The 19,119-nt window shown below is 38.9% G+C and overlaps 1 protein-coding gene across 7 annotated transcripts in view; it reads right to left on the reverse strand.

Annotated features, from left to right (window-relative positions):
• Fsip1 (fibrous sheath interacting protein 1) overlaps positions 1-19,119 on the reverse strand; it is a 202,877-nt gene that overhangs the window by 25,136 nt on the left and 158,622 nt on the right. For 5 of the 7 annotated variants that reach the window (XM_058584676.1, XM_058584678.1, XM_058584679.1 and 2 more), the window contains one exon: positions 13,808-13,901. The exons of the other annotated variants lie outside the window; for them this stretch is intronic. In XM_058584676.1, coding sequence (XP_058440659.1) covers positions 13,808-13,901 — 94 coding nt within the window. The remainder of the gene's footprint in view (positions 1-13,807; positions 13,902-19,119) is intronic. 7 annotated transcript variants of the gene reach the window in all.

Below are 19,119 nucleotides of genomic sequence, written 5' to 3' on the forward strand. Positions count from 1 at the left end.
TGATGTCTTCCTTGAGACTCCAGATCATCTGAAGCATGTATATCCTGAATTCTTTATCTGACATTCCATCTGCTGCAGATATTACCTCTTCTAACGTTGAGTTGACCTGCATTGCTTGTGGTCCTTTCTTTCCTTGTCTCTTCATACTGTTCGCGTTTCTTTCTGCTTGGTGAAACTGTTGTGCTATTGAATTTTCCCCCTATATATTTATATTGCTCTTGTATAGTTGCAAAGTCTCCCTCGCAGGCGCGGGAGGCGGCTCTGCCCCTCCTCCAATTGGGGCAATGTGCCTACCACGCCGGCAGGCCGCTGGGCCTGTGCTGCCGGTTGGTAGCAGGTCCGCCTACCTTGCAGGCGCAGACGGCGGCTCTGCCCCTCTGCGGGGCCCTGGGCTTGTTCTGTCGGTGGTCGCAGTTCTGCCTACTTTGCAGGCACGGGCAGCGGCACTGCCCCTCTGCAGGCCGCTGGGCCTGTTCTGCCTGTCGGTTGTAGGTCTGGCCTGTTCCGTTGGTGGTCGCAGGTCCGCCTACCTTGCAGGCACGGGGGGCGGCTCTGCCCCTCAGCAGGCCGCTGGGCCTGTTCTGCCAGGGGGTCGGAGGTCCGCCTACCTTGCAGGCGTGGTTGGCAGCTCTGCCCCTCCGCGGGCCACTGGGCCTGTTCTGTCGGTGGTCACAGTTCCGCCTACCTTGCAGGCGCGGGGTGGGGGGGCGGCTCTGCCCCTCAGCAGGCCGCTGGGCCTGTTCTGCCAGGGGGTCGGAGGTCCGCCTACCTTGCAGGCGTGGTTGGCAGCTCTGTCCCTCCGCGGGCCACTGGGCCTGTTCTGCCGGTGGTCACAGTTCCGCCTACCTTGCAGGCGCGGGGGGAGGGGGCAGCTCTGCCCCTCAGCAGGCCGCTGCGCCTGTTCTGCCGGTGGTCACAGTTCCACTTACCTTGCAGGCGCGGGGGGAGGTGGCAGCTCTGCCCCTCAGCAGGCCACTGCACCTGTTCTGCCGGTGGTCACAGTTCCGCTTACCTTGCAGGCACGGGGGGGGGGGGGCGGCTCTGCCCCTCAGCAGGCCGCTGGGCCTGTTCTGCCGGTGGTCACAGTTCCGCCTACCTTGCAGGCGCGGGGTGGGGGGGCGGCTCTGCCCCTCAGCAGGCCGCTGGGCCTGTTCTGCCAGGGGGTCGGAGGTCCGCCTACCTTGCAGGCGTGGTTGGCAGCTCTGCCCCTCCGCGGGCCACTGGGCCTGTTCTGCCGGTGATCACAGTTCCGCCTACCTTGCAGGCGCAGGGGGAGGGGGCGGCTCTGCCCCTCAGCAGGCCGCTGGGCCTGTTCTTGTCTTCTGTTTCTTTTGGTGTTGATTTGTTCTTCTTTTTTATAGGGCTTTGAGATGTAGTGTTAAGTCATTTATTTGTTGACTTTTTCTTCTTTTAAGGAATGAAGTTTGCAATGGAATTTCCTCTTAGAACTGCTTTCATAGTGTCCCAGAGATTTCGATATGTTGTATCTGTGTTCTCATTTACGTCTAAAAACTTTTTGATCTCCTCCTTGATGTCTTCTGTAACCCATTATTCAATCAGTAGCATATTATTTAGTTTCCAGGTGTTGGAGTGGATTTTATTCCTTATTTTATCATTGATTTCTAATTTCATTCCATTATGATCTGATAGAATGCAGGGTAATACCTCTACTTTTTTATATTTGCTAATAGCTGCTTTGTGGCATAGTATATGGTCTATTTTAGAAAAGGATCCATGTGCTACTAAGAAAAAAAGTATATTCTCTCATTGAAGGATGAAATATTCTATATATGTCAATTTAGTCTAAGTTATTTATTGTATTATTGAGTTCTATAGATTCTTTGTTCAGCTATTATTTGGAAGATCTATGTAGTGATGAAAGATGTGTGTTAAAGTCACCCAAAATTATTGTGTTGTGGTTTATTTGACTCTTGAACTTGAGAAGAGTTTGTTTGATGAACGTAGACGCTCCATTGTTTGGGGCATATATATTTATAATTGTTTAGACTTGTTGGTGTATGGTTCCCTTGAGCAGTATGTAGTGTCCTTCTTTATCCTTTGTGATTAACTTTAGTTTGAAGTCTACTTTAGTTGACATGAGGATGGAAACCTCTGCTTGCTTCCGCAGTCCATGTGAGTGGTATGATTTTTCCCAACCCTTCACCTTCAGTCTATGGATGTCTTTTCCTATGAGATGAGTCTCTTGGAGGCAGCATACTGTTGGGTCTTTTTTTTGTTAATCCAATTCTTGTAGTACCCATGAAGATTGTCTGTACCTCACCTTGATGCTGGGCTTCCAGACCTTGCTGGTGTCCCTAAGTGTATGCTACTGTATCCAACGTTGGTGGCAGCAATAGCCGAGGTAATCTGAGATAATAGTTAAGGTGGCCCAAGATGGAAGCAATGTCTTACAGAGATGAGGCTGCAAGAGAGGATCTCATATTCCCTTTGGGATGCCTGCTCTGAGATGCAGCTACTTGTAGGCTCTGTCTGTTGTCAAAAAGTTAGGGGCTATGTGTGAGGAAGGCTATGGTGATGACTGCAGTGTCCCAAGATGGAAGTGGGTTAGGCTTAGGCTCCCAGGTAGGGGGTTGGCAAACTCAGACCTACCCTGGACTTGGGTCCTGTGCAAGTCAGTGTGGACAGATCTGGGCTAGGCTTGATTCCCGTGGTAGTATGCTGGACGGAAGGGGCAGTCATATGCCAAAGGCTAGGCTCTGGTGGGTGTCTGCCCCATTGGTGGAACAGTGGATCAGGGCCTACTGTGAGCATGGGTCCCCTCATTGAATTGTTAATTGAGATACAAAAGTAGAATTACTTGGCAGAAAATATTCACTCATGGGTAGAATAAAAATATTTCAGTTAAACTACAGAACAGCAATGCTCAGTCAAAATGTCAATAAGCTCATACAGACAAAAGAGGTTCATGTCACTTTCGAGGCTCTTTTAAACAAATCTAAAAACCATGGAGGTAAAATAGTTAATGTTCATTTTAATGTCTGCACCAATGACACTAAGGATTCATAGAAGGAATGGGCTTATTCTTTTACTTCGAGCTCTCTCTCTGCCTCATCTACCTACTTATTCTTCCACCTTCTTCTCTTATCCTAAGGCCACCCCATCAATAAAGGCAAGTCTGGCAGGTGCACTGCTCTTAGGAGGTAACATCAGGGACAAAGGATCTCAGGAGACATGGATGATCTCTGCCATATTTTTAACCAGAACAGTCAGAGGCTATCTGGCCAGAAGAGAACCTGAACTCTAGTCAAAAGGAAACCAAAGGTCATTGCCAGAGAAACTATGCAAAACATTAGGAGTGAGGGTAGAGGCAAGACTGTAAACAGGAAAATGAGTCAGTCCCTAGGTCTGAAGCTGGGAGGATCTGAAGAAAGAATACCACTGAGTGCAAAATAGGTCAAGGCAAGGACTCTTGAATTGAGGCTATAAATATTGTTGTGGTATTGAAAGCTCACTTTTATGCACCTAGCATGTCAAAGCGACTCTGCAGAACCAGAAACAACCCTTGCCTGGGCCAGGTGGAGGGAGGAATTTGACTAATAGGTTTGCCTGGTGGGAGAATACTGTGCCCCTGAGAATTCTGTGGTGGTTCTTTTCCTCCAGCCCAGATGCCAGGCTGGATCCATGGCATCAAGAATCCATGATTTCTGTTTCTATCTACAAGGATGAGAGGGAAAGGCAGCCAGCAGGACCCCCAGTATGTAAGGTAAGGATGGGCATGGATGGGAGGAGTGAGAAGCAGGAAGTAGGATTCCCAATTCTGCAATTTCAACAGGGGCCAGGAATTTGCCTTTTGTTAATGACAATTCAGAGGCTGCGGCTGTGTGCAGAGGAGAGCTAGACCAACTTCAGTATTTTGATTCTAACAGGGTACTGTGAAAAGGAACTTGAAGTTTTCCATTTTGTGCTACAATTACCATTTGAGGATTGCCAGCAGTGGCTGTTTTCTAGTAGTAGAAACAGCAAGATCTTCTTTGTTCTGAGCAAGTCACCGGAATGGGCCTTTTGTCACATGTCTATCACCTCCTTTGGTAAAATTAGGCTTAGGCTCCAGCTAAGCAATGGAGGGAGCCTGGAACCCCTAACCCATATTCCCAGAAAAGCAAGCTTGGCCAAGAGATAAGGTATGTCGATTTGCATTAAGAGGCAAGAGCAGTTAGTATGGTCACAGGGACCTCCCCACCACACCTCACCCCATGGAAGTATATCTAATATGTTATTTCATATCAATTAATCCCGCTACTCACTTTGTTGTTGGTGTACTGGCTAGTATCATTTATAAAAATCATTTGCATGGGTGAAGGCCCCTAAGAGATGATCAGTGCCACATACATCAGTTGCTCCAAGAACAGCTCCTCTGCCTCTTGTTGTGAGATGACACATCTCTCTATTATAACATTATATGGGTGCCTCTTCTCCAATCAGAGAAAAGACTCAGCTGTATTCTATCCACACAAGAGACTCTCAGAGTAATGCTCAACCCTAGAAACTGGAAGAGGAAACTGAGTTCTTCTTAGTATTCCCAAGAAGTTTCCTCACAGCAAGAATAAATCCAGGAGCCAAACTATACTACTATTAAAATGCTCCAACAATGACCAGACTCAGTTTTTTTCCATCACCCAGATCTGTGTACTTTCTTGCTGCTATGCTGGGCAGATCTAACATGGCTTGTCCTACTCTCAATGCTGTGAACCCAGGTATACTAAAGCCACTGTCTCAGACCCTATGTCACCCATGGCACAGCACACCCCTCTTACCTCCCACCCAGAACTTTTCTATTGCTGCTAAGGTATGCATTATTGGTGGGTGTGATATGGTCAGCTAGCCACTAGTGTGTGATAATCAGTACAGAAGAATTAATGATCCATGGGGCAAGACTTTGGTCAAGGAAAAGGGAACCAGTGAATAAATTTCTTTCCCTTCCTCCCCCTGGAAGTACTGCCCAAAAATGCAGTTACTTTTACAGTGTCTCTCTGAAGATGTCTCACAAAATCAATCAGCTATACTTGCCAGCAGGTATATCAATATCAATAATGCACCTATCAATAATTCAGCTCTCATATTTGTTTTGCCTTTTTCTTTGCCCCACTTGTTTTTCTTCATTGTTGCTTTAGCCATTTAAGTGGTAGCAAGTAAACTTTTTTGACTTAGGCTCTGCTGTTCCAAACTAAGACTGTCACAATAAGTGACAATTTCCAAGTCCTGGCAGGGCTTTGAGGGTGGCAGCTTGAGCTGTTCAGGGTGGGTCTGGGAGTACAGAGCCAATGGCTGCACCCATACTGGTCAACAAGGCTCACATGGTGGCACTGGCTGGATGCAAGGACTGTGGAGCCATGCCTAACATCTCCAAGGGTGTTGGAAGCAGAGTGATGCGTCAGCATCCTTGGGCTCTTGGCTTGATTTCTTGTTCCTACTGGCATTGTTGGAACCTCAGTGACAGAGCAATAGGCTAGGATCAAAGAAGAAAATCATTTGGAGCTCTGGAAGGACATTTTCCCAGGGTATCCAGAAGCAGCATAGTTGGAATGAGAATATGAAATGGAACCATGGGGAGACAGTCAAGGTCATAACTTAGGTTGGTGTGTCAAGATAAACAGAAAAAGAATGACTAGAATGAGATGTAAAAGAGGTAACCACAGGTTGTCCAGTCTCTAAGGTGTGTCCACTGCAAAAACAGGAGGCCTGCTCTCATTCTGAGGCAGGAGCCAGCATGCAAGGCTAAGCCTTAAGTCTGAAGGAAGTGGAGTCCAAGCACACATTAAGTGCTGCTGAGAAATCAGAATGAGGCAAGGCCAGCTATGCAGATGTGACACTCCTCCACATCTTAGATGTGTCTCCAGCATCCTTTCTCCATGTTGTTTTCCCATGGCCAGTAGTATTCCCATGGCCTTTTGGGAAAGCACGCCAGGTCCTTAGGTTTACACACTATCTTTTTGAAAAGAGTAGTGAGTCCCATAGACAGAGGGAATACCCTTAACATTAGCATAGAGTAGCAGAAGGAAGCTGACATTGCTAAATTTGAATGGCAGCCCTCTCACTCCTCAGCTGCTTGATATTAGTCAAATTACTTGACCTCACAAAGCCTCAGACTTACAATTGGCAAAACAGAAATACTAGCAACTAGCTGACTCCTAACAACTAGTTGTAAAAACACTAACAAGTAACAATTTGCAATGAGCAAGAGATACATGTGTAAAGCTGCTAGCACTGAGCCTAGTGCAGAGTAAGTGGAATTTTCACAAAACCAGGCTACAAGCACAAGGCTTCACCTGAAGCCAGAAATAGAAATGACCAGGCAAGGTCTCAGGGAGTTACAGATTGAAATCTGTACTTTCCAAGTACAATTGGCCCCTTTGAGATTCTCTCTGGGGTACCAGGAAAGGAGCTTTACAAATAATCTTAGAATTTGCAATGAGTAAATTTCCATTATCCTCTAGAAGATTTGGGGGGCTGGAGGCTACAGAGGCCATTAGATGCCAACAGAGAGCAAGCACAAGGAAAAGGCTGAAATATGAATCTCTATCACCACACTTCAAGCAGACACTATTAAGTCTTCAGTACCAGAAAGTACTTTAGTGACTGGAAACTCACCAGAATGGGGCTGGTTTCTAGAAACTCTTGCCTTTGCCCAAAATAATCAATGTCAGAGTTTTTGTGAGTACCATGGTGCACAGGGACATGGTGCTTCATGCACACAGATATGAAGTCCCTTTTACCCTCCTTTCTCTGATCCCTTCCCTAAGGCATCTGTCCCCATAGCCCTCTCCACCTGAGCACACTCTCCTGAGTTTGGAATTGAGTTGGGTATACTCAATTCCAAACCAAAAAATATTCTATTACCCTCACATCAAAATTTATCTATATGGTTGGGGTTGTGGCTCAGTGTTAGAGCGCTTGCCTAGCAAGCATGAGGCACTGGGTTTGATCCTCAGCACCACATAAAAATAAAATAAAAGGTATTGTGGGTATTGTGTCCACCTACAGCTAAAAAATATATTTTAAAAAAACTTATATATAAAGATGTTTCCTCATTATTCTCCCTAAAACTAAGTAATCCAGGTCAATGTATAACTCTTTCAAGGAAAAATCTCACTTTTTACCGGAGCCCTTTTGAATCATAATGATATAGCCCAAAAAGGTAATTCTAAGAATGAAATCTAGGCCCCATGACTGCATGGCAGAAAGTCATTTGGATCCCTTTTAGTACTTCAAATCAGGCAATGCTGGGCAGCGTTAGTCTTACTCGAGTTCTACAAACTGTTAGTCCTGTCAAATTTCATCAGATCTAACTTTCCTATTTGGTGTAAACCTAGCACCATAAATCTACCACATTTAATTCATTAATCAAGGAAAGCTCTTTCTGGTCACAAATTAGTGACCTATAGTATTTCCCAGGGCTAAGCAAGTGCTCCTGAAGCTTTGCCCTGTCTAGACATGTATCTGAAACCATCTAATTGCCCCTGTACATTCTGTACAGCACAAAAAGCCTGACGTCAGTACATAAACATGAAGCTCCCTATTAATATTGCTGCTCAGTGAACTGTCCTTTTCCATTTGCCCATCTCAAAGTGAAATCATGCTACTGTTGAGAATACGAATATACTTCAAATAACAAGTTTCAAGTTATGTTTAATCCAAATTATGGGAGTTAAATTCTCTAGGTATCAAACTGAAAAAAGCCACCCGTGAATTAGAAACAAATTCAGAAGTATCTAAATAGCTTAATGCATATTATCTCATGATACATTTAAATATTTTCCTTTCACATACTGCAAAAGGCTATAAAACAAAAAGAGACAAATCCTCTACTTCCCTCCTTGTCAACAAGTTCTATATTAGACAAGTGTCCAAACAAGCCCATGCCATTAGTCAGGTACACTGGGTTAGGTCCTGGAATGGACAGGGCTGTCCATTCTGCCATGTATCAAGAAGGTCGACACACACTATTCCCTTCAATTCTCCCACCTACCCAAGAGGGGGGGGGCTGGAAAATCACTTCCTACACTGAAAAGAGAACAAGTGCAAGGCCCTTAATTTAAAAAGGTGAAGCCAAAATACAAAGCCAGGACATTTTAATACTCATAACTGTCTTAACACAGATGCTGAAAGTGTAGGTGAAGCTTCATTGTCCAGGGTGAGCACCCTGACAGCAGCATGGAACCATACACTTTATTCCACACCCAAGAGTGGTCTATACTGAAAGCCTCTTTTCACCTAATAAACCTGAGGTGAATGTATGAACAAGAGACCCTCTCCAGTTGGTGACAACCAGCCACTGTCCCTCAAATCTGGAACCTCAAGTTACACTATCACAGCACCTTATTCATCTACCTTCACTGCTTAGATATTAAGTTTCTCAAGGATGGCATCAGGTCCTCCTGATCTCTGTGTCCCATACATGGCACAGAGTCTTGGAAAAGATGGACACATGGCTAAGTTTTATCAACTACACAGAGCCTTCTTTGGGTGCTCTTCCACCATCTTCAGTGATATTATACCTCTATAAACTCAGTGGTCTTAGTCAATTCCCTTACTGACTAGTGGTCCCAGGACATGGCCCAACCTCTTTTCTCTCCCCTGAGTCCTGTTCCCTCCAAGGCCTGCTTTGGAATCCTCATGACTTTGAAACATAATGATTTAATCAATTAATGAAACTTTGCTTATGATTCAGGCAGAACAGATAATGCTTTAACCCCTAAAGAATTCCCCAACATGCGGAATTTCAGATTACAGCAAGGCTAAATAGATAAACAAATTGGTTGAAAGGACAGGTATTTCTGGTACTCTCCATGTCACTTTCTACAGGCAATGACTCAACCCACCTCAGGATAAGGTGATGTTAAAAAGACACCTCTGCAAACTCCATGCCAACTGTCCAAGGAAAAAAATCCTTTGGATTTACAAAAATCCCAAGGCCAATTGAATTATGGACCTATCACTGTGATATTCACTACAAGTCAGGAACAAAGGTTTAATCTGGTCTACTATGAAAACAGAATAATATTCAGTTTTTTTTACTGTGGTTAGGTTTAATTGTGGAAACCTGCTGCATATTTATACAGAAAGCCAAACATTGAAGAAAACCATTTCTTTTCATAAGAATTTATAGGATAAAGGTCTTCTTAAAAGATTCTTTATTAGTAAATAAAGACTTCAAATAAAAAATAGGATCTGTACCTTTCATATAAACATTTTTTAATCATGTCATGTTAATGTTTTTTCTTTTGATTTCCATGATGAGCCAGGATGAGCTCAGGCCTGTGCACAAGACAGGGGTTGAGTCACGTATTTAATATAAGTGTATATTGTACACTTAGGGATTGCACAAAGACAGACAAGTGCAACAGATATTTAATACAGTAGTTATTGGAAACATTACATAATTGAATATGCCAAAATATACTGGCTGAGAAAAGGGAGATTGAGCTTCAAATCTTTGTAATTTTTGATTGGGTAATACAGAAAACAACTGTCTCTACAAGTCCAACAAAATAATGAACAGGCTTTGTTTACTTTTAATCAAATTTCAAATTAATGTTTTAACCTCAAGTATATGGAGTAGAAACACAATTTTCCCAAAATCAGGTAATAAAAATTAACTTAAGGGTGATAGCTTAAATCAAAAGCACAAATGAAAACTGAAATAGACTCAGATATATGCTTCCATTTGCTGGATGTAAACTCCTGTACTATAATTGCCATTTTTAATGTCCAAAATCTTCCCCACATAGGCTATCCTTTTAAAATGTCATGACAATTGATTAACTTAATCTAGTTTTCGAAATTATAAAAATGCATTTTTGAACTGAATTTTCTAGTTAATTAATTAATCCAAGAGATTTTTTTCATGACTAACCTGAAAATTTTGCATTTATAGATTGCCATGAGTCTATTAATCCATAATGTATTGCTATAGTATAACTAACTTAGTATATTAAAATGAGGAATATATAACTGTGAAACCAGTAAAGTGGAAACATCTTTAAATATACTTATAATTTTAAAAATATATGAATTCAAATAATATTCTGTTTCAAAACTAAAAACATTGTCACTGTCATTCCAATCTATTTTAACACAACATTTCATATTTAAGTTATAGATATCAAAAGGTTAGATGCTGGATGCAGCATCTTCAATTAACACTAGTTTGTTGTCATATAGACTACACAAGAGATGAAAACTCTTATTAAACTTTTTTTTTTAAATCCTGGGGATTTAAAACCAGGGCCTTGTGCATGCAAGGCAAGCACTCTACCAGCTGAGCTACATCCCCAGCCCTACTCTTAAACTCTTAACAACAGAGTAACCCATTGGCACTGCAATGAGTTTCCATCAAGACAGAGTTGGTTTGGGTTTTTGGTTTTTGAGTTTTGTTTGGTTTGGAATTTTTTTTTTAATAAAAATGAAATAGTGCCTACCTGTTTCAGTCACAGAGATCCCATTATTGGGAGCCATTTCCAAGGATCCCTGCTGGTTGTTCCCACTAAAACATCCATCCTTCTGCCTATTATGGCAGCTATGCCACCCAGTCTTCTGAGAGAAAGGTGCTGTTACTTAAATTTCATTATCCCATCCTCCTAAAATGCCAAATAACATCAAGGAGCTTCATTTCAACTGTAGCATCTAACATCAGCATCATTGGCTAGTGAAGAACAGTTCTTTCATCCCTCAAAGAATGCTAATGGCCTCTCATAACTTAATCTTTCAAGTTTTTGTTTTAGTGAATCTCTATCAGAACCCACTCAAGGCATACAGATGAAATATGGCTCTCTATACCCATAATATATCCTTGCAATATTCTTATCCTTAATGTTTAGATTCTTTGTTCCTATAATATGCAAAGGTATATTTAGTATCTCATTTGGGGGATGATTCAAATTTTGGTTAAATCAAACAAACAATTAGAATCCATGCCATCTATTTGTGCTAGTATATTGAACACAGAACATCCAGTTAAGTACTCCATAACAATAAATTCAATCCATATAAAATTGTGTTTTTTCTTTACTTGACCCAGAACCTTCAAATTCCATTCTCACACATATTCCCTATTTTTTGGTCAATATTAATTGGCAAAGTCTTGCAACTTTTTATCAACATATGATATCTCCTCCTAGCTTTGACTCTGTCATTTCAAAGCATGCTGGAATCTAAGTTTAGTTATATATCTGGAAATGGAGCATAAGAAGCATAAAGAGAATGGACTTTAATGATGCAACTCTACCAAGAAATAGAAATTTCCATCAAGACAGGAGTAATTTCATCAAAGAGGGGCAAGTGCTGCTTCTGCTGGCAAGGGTAACTTGATGGACTCTGGGATATTTTGGGTTCACCAAATCCTACCATAACCCCTCATTCTAGTTTTCAGGCTCAATTATTTTTCTAAGTGCACAAACTTGAACATAAGGGACCTGATATGAATCTTACTGACACCATAATTTGGCAACATGCATAACTGCACTTGGCAGCCTTTTCTATCCTAAATTATACAAAAGATTCTTTTTATGCAGTCATAGAAAGTCTCTATTTTTCAATTCATGCTTAGATAGAAATTTTTAGTTATTTGAGTTTATATTTCCTTTTTTACAGCCATCTGGTACTGTGAGAAGCAGCCACCATGTCACTCCAGTGCTTCACATCCTCATCCCTTCATGATTGTTTTATGGAAGCCCTGAATGATTCCTAAAAGCCTTCCCTTCAATGAGCACTTCATTCTAGAAGTTCACAGATGATTTATTTGCTGATTTGCCACCTAATGTCATGGTATGCCAGAAACTCATCCCTTGCACAGCTGGATTTTTCACTACTTTCAGCTGTAACTAAGCTAGACAACCAATCCCACTTTTCTGGTTCCATTTCTCTGCAATTCTATTTACGGTGTCAAATTCCATATCAATCAGAATTCTAAGGTGCAAAGAATAAACAACAAAATGGACACTGGCCACTTTAAGCAGAAATGGAATTGAAACAATGTTGGATATTCCCACAATCTTTGAGAAGGGTAGAAAAAGGTATTTGAAAACAACCAGGAGCAAACAGGAGTCTACCTAATCACAACAAAAACTATGCCAAAAATTCAAGGCTGTTGCTTCTGCTGGACCACTCAGCTAGCTGGCAGAGTTAACTGCACCAACAATACGTCAATAAGACAGGGTAACTGCTGAAACTGTCATCACTGCTGTGATGTAAAGAAATGTTCTTGTCATCACTGGGACACTGAGTGGGTTCTCCATTCTACCTGCTTCTCCTTGAGTTTAGAGTGGGCATACCTGATCGGCTGGGTTCAGCACATGCCCTGTGCCAAAGGCAATAGGAAACTGAATAATGGAGCATCCTAGACTCTATGATGAGAGGCAAGTTCTGAATCCTGCTAAAAGTAACTAAGTTAGAAATTTTTCAAACAAGGAAGAGGGAAAAGACAAATATCCACTATTGGTTTTGTCTTTATATTATTAGCAAGCACTGTTAGAGCAAAAGAAGATATGGTTTTATTGAAGCCAAAACTGGAATATTTCCACACTAAGGGGAATAGCAGAGAGTTGCAAAAATTTCATTTATTTGTAGGTGTTTTGCATCTATGGTAGGAAAAATGTTCTATAGTGAATTAAAAAAAAAAAAAAGCTAGTAAAAAGAAAAGGTTCCCTTGAGCTTAAACATGCAAATCACAGAATCTGGAAATAATACTCTTGATCCTTCATCCTTTTTTCAGTCCTCAATAAGATTGATTCATAAGAAGTGTTTAAAATATATGCTAATATTTTCCCAAAAAATGTTTTAAAATTCTACAAAGACCTAAAGGAGAACATTTGTTACCAATATGACCAGAGATGAGCATCAAAGGAGAGAAAAATTCTTATTAATAACTGAATTCCATATTTCCCTTTAAGCATGTTTAAATCCCATCACAGCAGAGCATGTTAAACAAATCTGCCTTCCAAGAGTGCAACTCTGAAGAGAAATAGTGGAGGAACAATGGAGAATCAGAAATACAATTGGAAGAGCATAAAAGGAAATATGTGGCTAGGCAGGGGGATTAGTGAGTACTTGGTGATTTTAGATGTTTTTGCCATTGGTGAGGAACAGAGCTTTTTTTTTTTTTCTATATTAAGAAAATAAAGAATACAGAGCCTACGGAAATACATAGCAATTTCCCATCTTGGTCAGGAATATATTCCTCTCTCTTGATATAAATTACCTGAACAATATTGTAAGTATTTTAATGTTTCCACATATTCAAAATGAAAAAAGAATTTTAAAATGCATAAAAACATCTGGATAGTTACAACCATTTCACTTGTATTTTGATAATACACATGTAAAAGACAAAGTAACTTCTTAGTTTGTTGCCATACAGACCTTACAATAGGTGAAAAAAAACTTAAAATGAAAATATGGCTAAGTAGGCCATAAGGAGGACTGAAAGAGAGGACAAGAAAAAAGAAAGAGAAATTAAGATATTATACTAGTTAACTAATTGTGTGTATATGTGTGATTTTTGACTAGCAAATTTGCTCCATTTCAACAGAAACCTTAATCTTCTCAATTCTTTTTTTTTATCCTTATTTCTAATTTTTTAGAAATAAGGAGAAAAAAAATTACATAAGCTAATGGCAGGTTAATTAAAGCTCATTGTTACATGCTGAGAAAAACACAGAATATACTTTTAGATTTTAAACGTATTATATGAAGTTTGGAATATTGTGAAATAAGAAGACATACTGGAAAGAAAAAAAGAAAGCCAAGGGGGGGAAGGGCAAATGGCTTAAAAATAGGCTTAAAAATTTACCAAATTCTTTTGGTTCCCAACTGACACCAAGACCAAAGTACATCATTTTGCTTTCTTCTGAAGCTGCAGCCACAGAGGTCATTGCCAAATCTGCCTGTGGGGGGTACAGAGGAATGCAAGAGGAATGACTGAGCACTAGAAGTGATGAACCAGAAAAAAAGCATTTTTCTTATTCCTCTGACACCATTTTTTAAAATGTTTTTAACATGGTTGTCTTAAGTCTCCCTTACAAGCCACTGCCAGCAAGTGAAAAGAAAGCTAAGAGACCACAAGCTTGGTCTGTAACCCAACAAACAATTTCAGTTAAATGTAATTAAAGCAGTAAAAACAAAAATGAATTAGAAGCTGGGATACAAAACTCTACAATTAAACAAAACAAAACAACAACAACAAAAAAAAACTCTGTAATTTTATATTTTAAAAGGTTGTAGTCTGTATACTGTATTTATTGGGATTTTGCAACACAAGTGAACATGCTAGGGTTTCTGATGAGTCCTATAATTTTCAGGTTTTTTCCTCCAAAGGAAAAGTATATAGTGATATGTGGAAAGAAACCTTCCCAACAAAAACACACTGTAAAGGACTCAATATTCAATGGCATACTCTAGATACCCAGGGTGTGCAGGGAAGTATAGGGACCATTTTTTCACATCAATTCTTACTTATTCACCATTGAAAAAAAATGAAAAAATTACAAATATATAAAAAGCAACTTAATTATTTAACAGTCTTTTCAAATTCATCTCAAAATTAAAACAACACATGGAGTACTATAATCCTATTAACTATAAGTGTCATTTGGGCAACAGCCAAGCTTATGTTTCATGATTGTAATCCTAGAATTTGGTAGGTTACCCAACAAAGATGAGATGCCCAGTAAATATCTGTTGATTGAATAAATAAATATTTGTCATGTAAAATAATAAGTTAGTGAATATTTAAGTGTTAACTTCACATATATACATGTTATATACTAAAATATACTTAGGCCCCAAGTAAGAAATATTTGAAAAATAATTAAGAAATTAATAGATGTTAGAAATATAAGAATGAAAGACAAAAACATTAAAATGGGGAGAGAACTATCACTTGAGAAATACCAGTATTATTAATGGCAACTTGAAGACTCATCCTTAAACTATTGGAGGGTGGTGGTTGTTGTTGTTGTTATTGCTGTTGTTGTTGTTATTGTTGGAATATAATAGCCACAGGAGCCTCCAAGGACATAATTTGTTCAGGGAATAATTAAGGGTTTTCTCCTCTGCTCCCATGAGGCCTAATAACATTAAATGAGGTCTCATCTGGCTGTGTCATTTTCAGGACCTGTAGTAATATAATAGAACCAGAGAATCCTGAGAGTTGGAAGGAAACATATGGATGATCCAAGGAACAGTAAACAGAGGAGAAATTTTCTCAGTGAGTTTAAGTGCCTTGCCCCAGTGCCCATGGAAGGAGATAAAAAACGTGAAACTTGCGTTCTATAGAGTTCTAAAGCCTTGACCACAGTTTTAACCATTCATTGGGAATCTGAAGTTTCTCAAAGCACTTCTTGATTTGGATCCCCTTTACTTCTGTTCTTAGAGCAATGCTATATAGTCATTCTCCACAAAATTTGTGTACTAAGTTCCACTGTGAGGTTAGAACATGTAGGATGGGTGGAACTAGATCTTAGCATATATTTAGATTCCTAGTTTCTCCATTTCCTACTCATGTGTTGGGCCTTCCTTTCCCCATATGGAATTCATTTTTATCTCAGGTCAAATTTGACAGGTAAACTTACTAAACTGAGATACTAAATGATAGCAGGCTTCTATAAATTCAGCTGGTAATGACAGGAACTAAATGCTTAGAAGAAGAAGAATAGGTCTCCACAGCCACTCAATCCCCATGACAAGGAATACTCAAAGAATTTATAAAGTATTAATGAAGGATACATGGAACCATAACAATTTGGATGTTATCCATTGGTGTGCAAAAAACACTAAATTATATATAATTTTACTGAAGTTTCTTAACCCCAAACAGCTCATGAACAGAAATGATTAGTTAATACAAAGATCTATGAATTAATAACCTTTGAATACAAACATGCTTTCTTAGCCATAGAATGTAATATAGAAGGAGGATAACATCATATATACAAAATTATCTGTTCCAAATTCAAACTGAAAAAAACAAAACAAAAAAACAAACAAACAAAAAATTCCCATCATTCTGCAGAGAGTGAAAAGCAAGAATGGCTCTCCACAGTAAAACAGGTTGAGTTGTCCGCACATCACATACCACCAGAACACAAAAGTAAAGTTCAGGCCACTTAGGAGCCATCATAGGCCTTTATTCAAAGTCAGAAAAGGTGACTGGCGACCATCAGCTTTGCCAATGCATTAGCTCACACAGCTGCCCTGGATATCTGTCATCTGCCTCTCAACACATCATACTTGGTATGTATGTATACATAGGCAAAAAAAAAAAAATAACCTCAAAACTGACTATAATTAACATGACATGGTTTATGGTATTTGAAAGCAAATAAGCACTGTGACCTCATACCATAAAATATGATGTATAAAAATGATATAAAACCAACTTGGTGTTCTATTTGACTTTCCAATAAAAGTCGTTTTCCTGGTTTACCTGATGAAATGTTGTTTCAGAGGTTCAGCAAATGAACTATGAGTCATAGCTTCTACTCTCTGCTACTTTACCATTACCATGATTTAGGGCCAATTCTCCTTCCTATGTTATAACAAAAATATATAGGATTAAAATGCAAGCCTCACCACTCATCTCTGGGGGCCTTAGTAGCAATCAACAAACATAAAATAGGAAAACTCCAGAACTCTGAACAGATGGCCCAAATGCTAGTATAAATTTACTACAGCCTATAAGCTTCACAATATTAGATATATTCATAAAATTATTGAGCAGTCCTTGATTCAAGGGTACTATAAAAGTGCAAATTACAATCATAGGAATAGGATGTGGGCTGGGACCTTGAAATTCACCTTCATTTTTTGACCTCACATTTGATATTTTGCTATAAAGTCTCCAATTTTAATGTTATACTTGTAGAGTTAATGAAATTGAACTGAGTTAGATACTATCAATGACTCACATTATTATATCATCATTAAATAATATTTCAAATATTCATGTTGCAAAGATGAATGCCTCAGCTGCTGATCTCTTCATTATAATGAATAAAACACTAAGCATCCTTGCTAATTTTAACAGGACAGAAGATCTTAACACATATCCCCACTCCTCTATTTATCTTACTATTTTCAATCTGCTCGTAGTCCAAGAAACAATTTCCTAGCCTGAGCTGGAGGCGTTAACTACTGGCCTTTCCAAGATTACTGGTACAAGTGCTTGGCTGGCTCCAGCTCACTCACCAACTGGGTGGCTCTTTACAGCCTGTTTCTACCTGAGGGTCTTTGTATTTAGCCAAATTCTTTAGTGACAGGAATCTGCAGAATAAAGAATTCTGCATGGGGAAGGAATGCACACATGTGTTTTCAGCTGCTTTATATTCTGCCCTGCTGTGACTCAGATTGCAAGTTCAAAGTTAGAAAGTCATTTTTCATGTCTTAAGGGAAAACATCTCAGTAAAAGTAAGAAAACCTAAGAAAATCCAAAACCCATATTTTAAGGGAAATATGGAGTAAGTTTTTCAAAATGATTTCTATTTTGCTGAGTAGATATAAGGATCCTAACAAAATTTCAAGATGCAGTAATTGAATCTAAAGTTAAAAATTACATATAAATTGATTCCTTTGGTGAAGTATATAAATTGGCTGTTTATTGTCATTGTATTTTTCATCTTTCATTGAGCATATCTCATAATTTTCTGCTATAATTTTTCCCCAGGAATTTTAGAGAGAAAATAAAAGTTCTCTAACAGGCACAGTTTCTTTACACAATTGATTTCATCTTCAAAGAAATTCGTTTTTAGGTGGTAGCCATAAATTTGAATCAATAAATTCATATTTAGATACTGTCTTCAGAGAAAAATTCTGTGGCAGTATAATTCTTTGCACCTGAGATGAAATTCTGGCATAAAAGCACCATTTTAGGTAGTGTTAGAACAGATCTACATTCTTATAAAGTTAGAAAGAGAGAAGGAAAATAAGGAGGAAGATACAAAGTAACTGCTATTTTATTTCAACAGTGATTATATACATGTATATAATATATACATATATATACACACACACACACACATATAATATGAAAATATTTAAAAGATGAGTAAACAACCATGAAATGGTATAACACAAGAATTTTGTTTTCTTCTTACAGGTTTCAAAACTCAAGTTGTTAGAGAAGATAAAAACTGAATTTTTATGTGTTGAGAGTAATTCTGAAAAATATTTGTGCATACAAATCTTTACTGGGCCCAGTTCTCATGATGCTCCCATGTGAAACTGTCCAACTATGTTAATTTGAGAATTATCAAATCCTGAGGCACCCAAAAAGGGTGGACTGAGAAAAGTTCATGGGAAAAAAAAAGGATGAATCCAGATGAATAATATAGCCTTTCTTTAGTCAGAAACAAGCCTGCTAACTATTCATGAGAGACTGAATAACATTTCTCAATATCAAATTTATTTCAATTTATTCTGGAACATATAAATATATCTAGAAAAATCTAAATGATATGTTTCTTTTCATAAGAATCAATAGACATTAGTCAAATATATGGGAACATCAAGTCTGGTTCTTTATTTGTATGGGGCCTTTTGTTTGCTTGCTTGTTTGTTTGTATTTGCCTGTAACTTGCCACATGGTCAACAAAAGTGTTTTGCAGTTTACTCTTCAGCATAAATATTCTTTCATAAGCCAAGTTACTTAAATTGGATCTCAGTTTCAAAACTCAGTATCAAATTTTTCAACCTTCCCAGTTTTTGTGTTAGTTTGGGGGTTTTTGTTTATTAGCTTGTTTAGTTTTGGTTTGTTTTTTGTTCTTTGTTTGTTTGTGGGATTTTTGGTTGTCTTTTCTTTCTTTTTATTTTTTTTTCTGTTTATTTTTGTTTCTTTGCTTGTTTGTTTGTTTATTTATTTTCAGTGTAATTGGAAAATTCTGCAAAGCTAAGGAAGTGTGCCAACCATAAATTAAAATAACATTTGAGGAGGCAAAATGTAGCTATATGGTTTATAAGCTTACAAAGAATCTAATATCATGAGATTTATGAGTAACAAACCTTGGTGACAGTAATTTTCTTAGCTAAAACTATCAACTGAAATGGTCTGTGGGACATCTTGTACACCTTTAGATTTCTCATCAGACTCTGGTATTGAGTTTTTAAAAA

Source organism: Marmota monax, unplaced genomic scaffold, assembly GCF_021218885.2.
Source record: "Marmota monax isolate L192 unplaced genomic scaffold, Marmota_monax_Labrador192_F-V1.1 WCK01_AAM20220418_F8-fsc00001, whole genome shotgun sequence".
NCBI lineage: Eukaryota > Metazoa > Chordata > Mammalia > Rodentia > Sciuridae > Marmota > Marmota monax.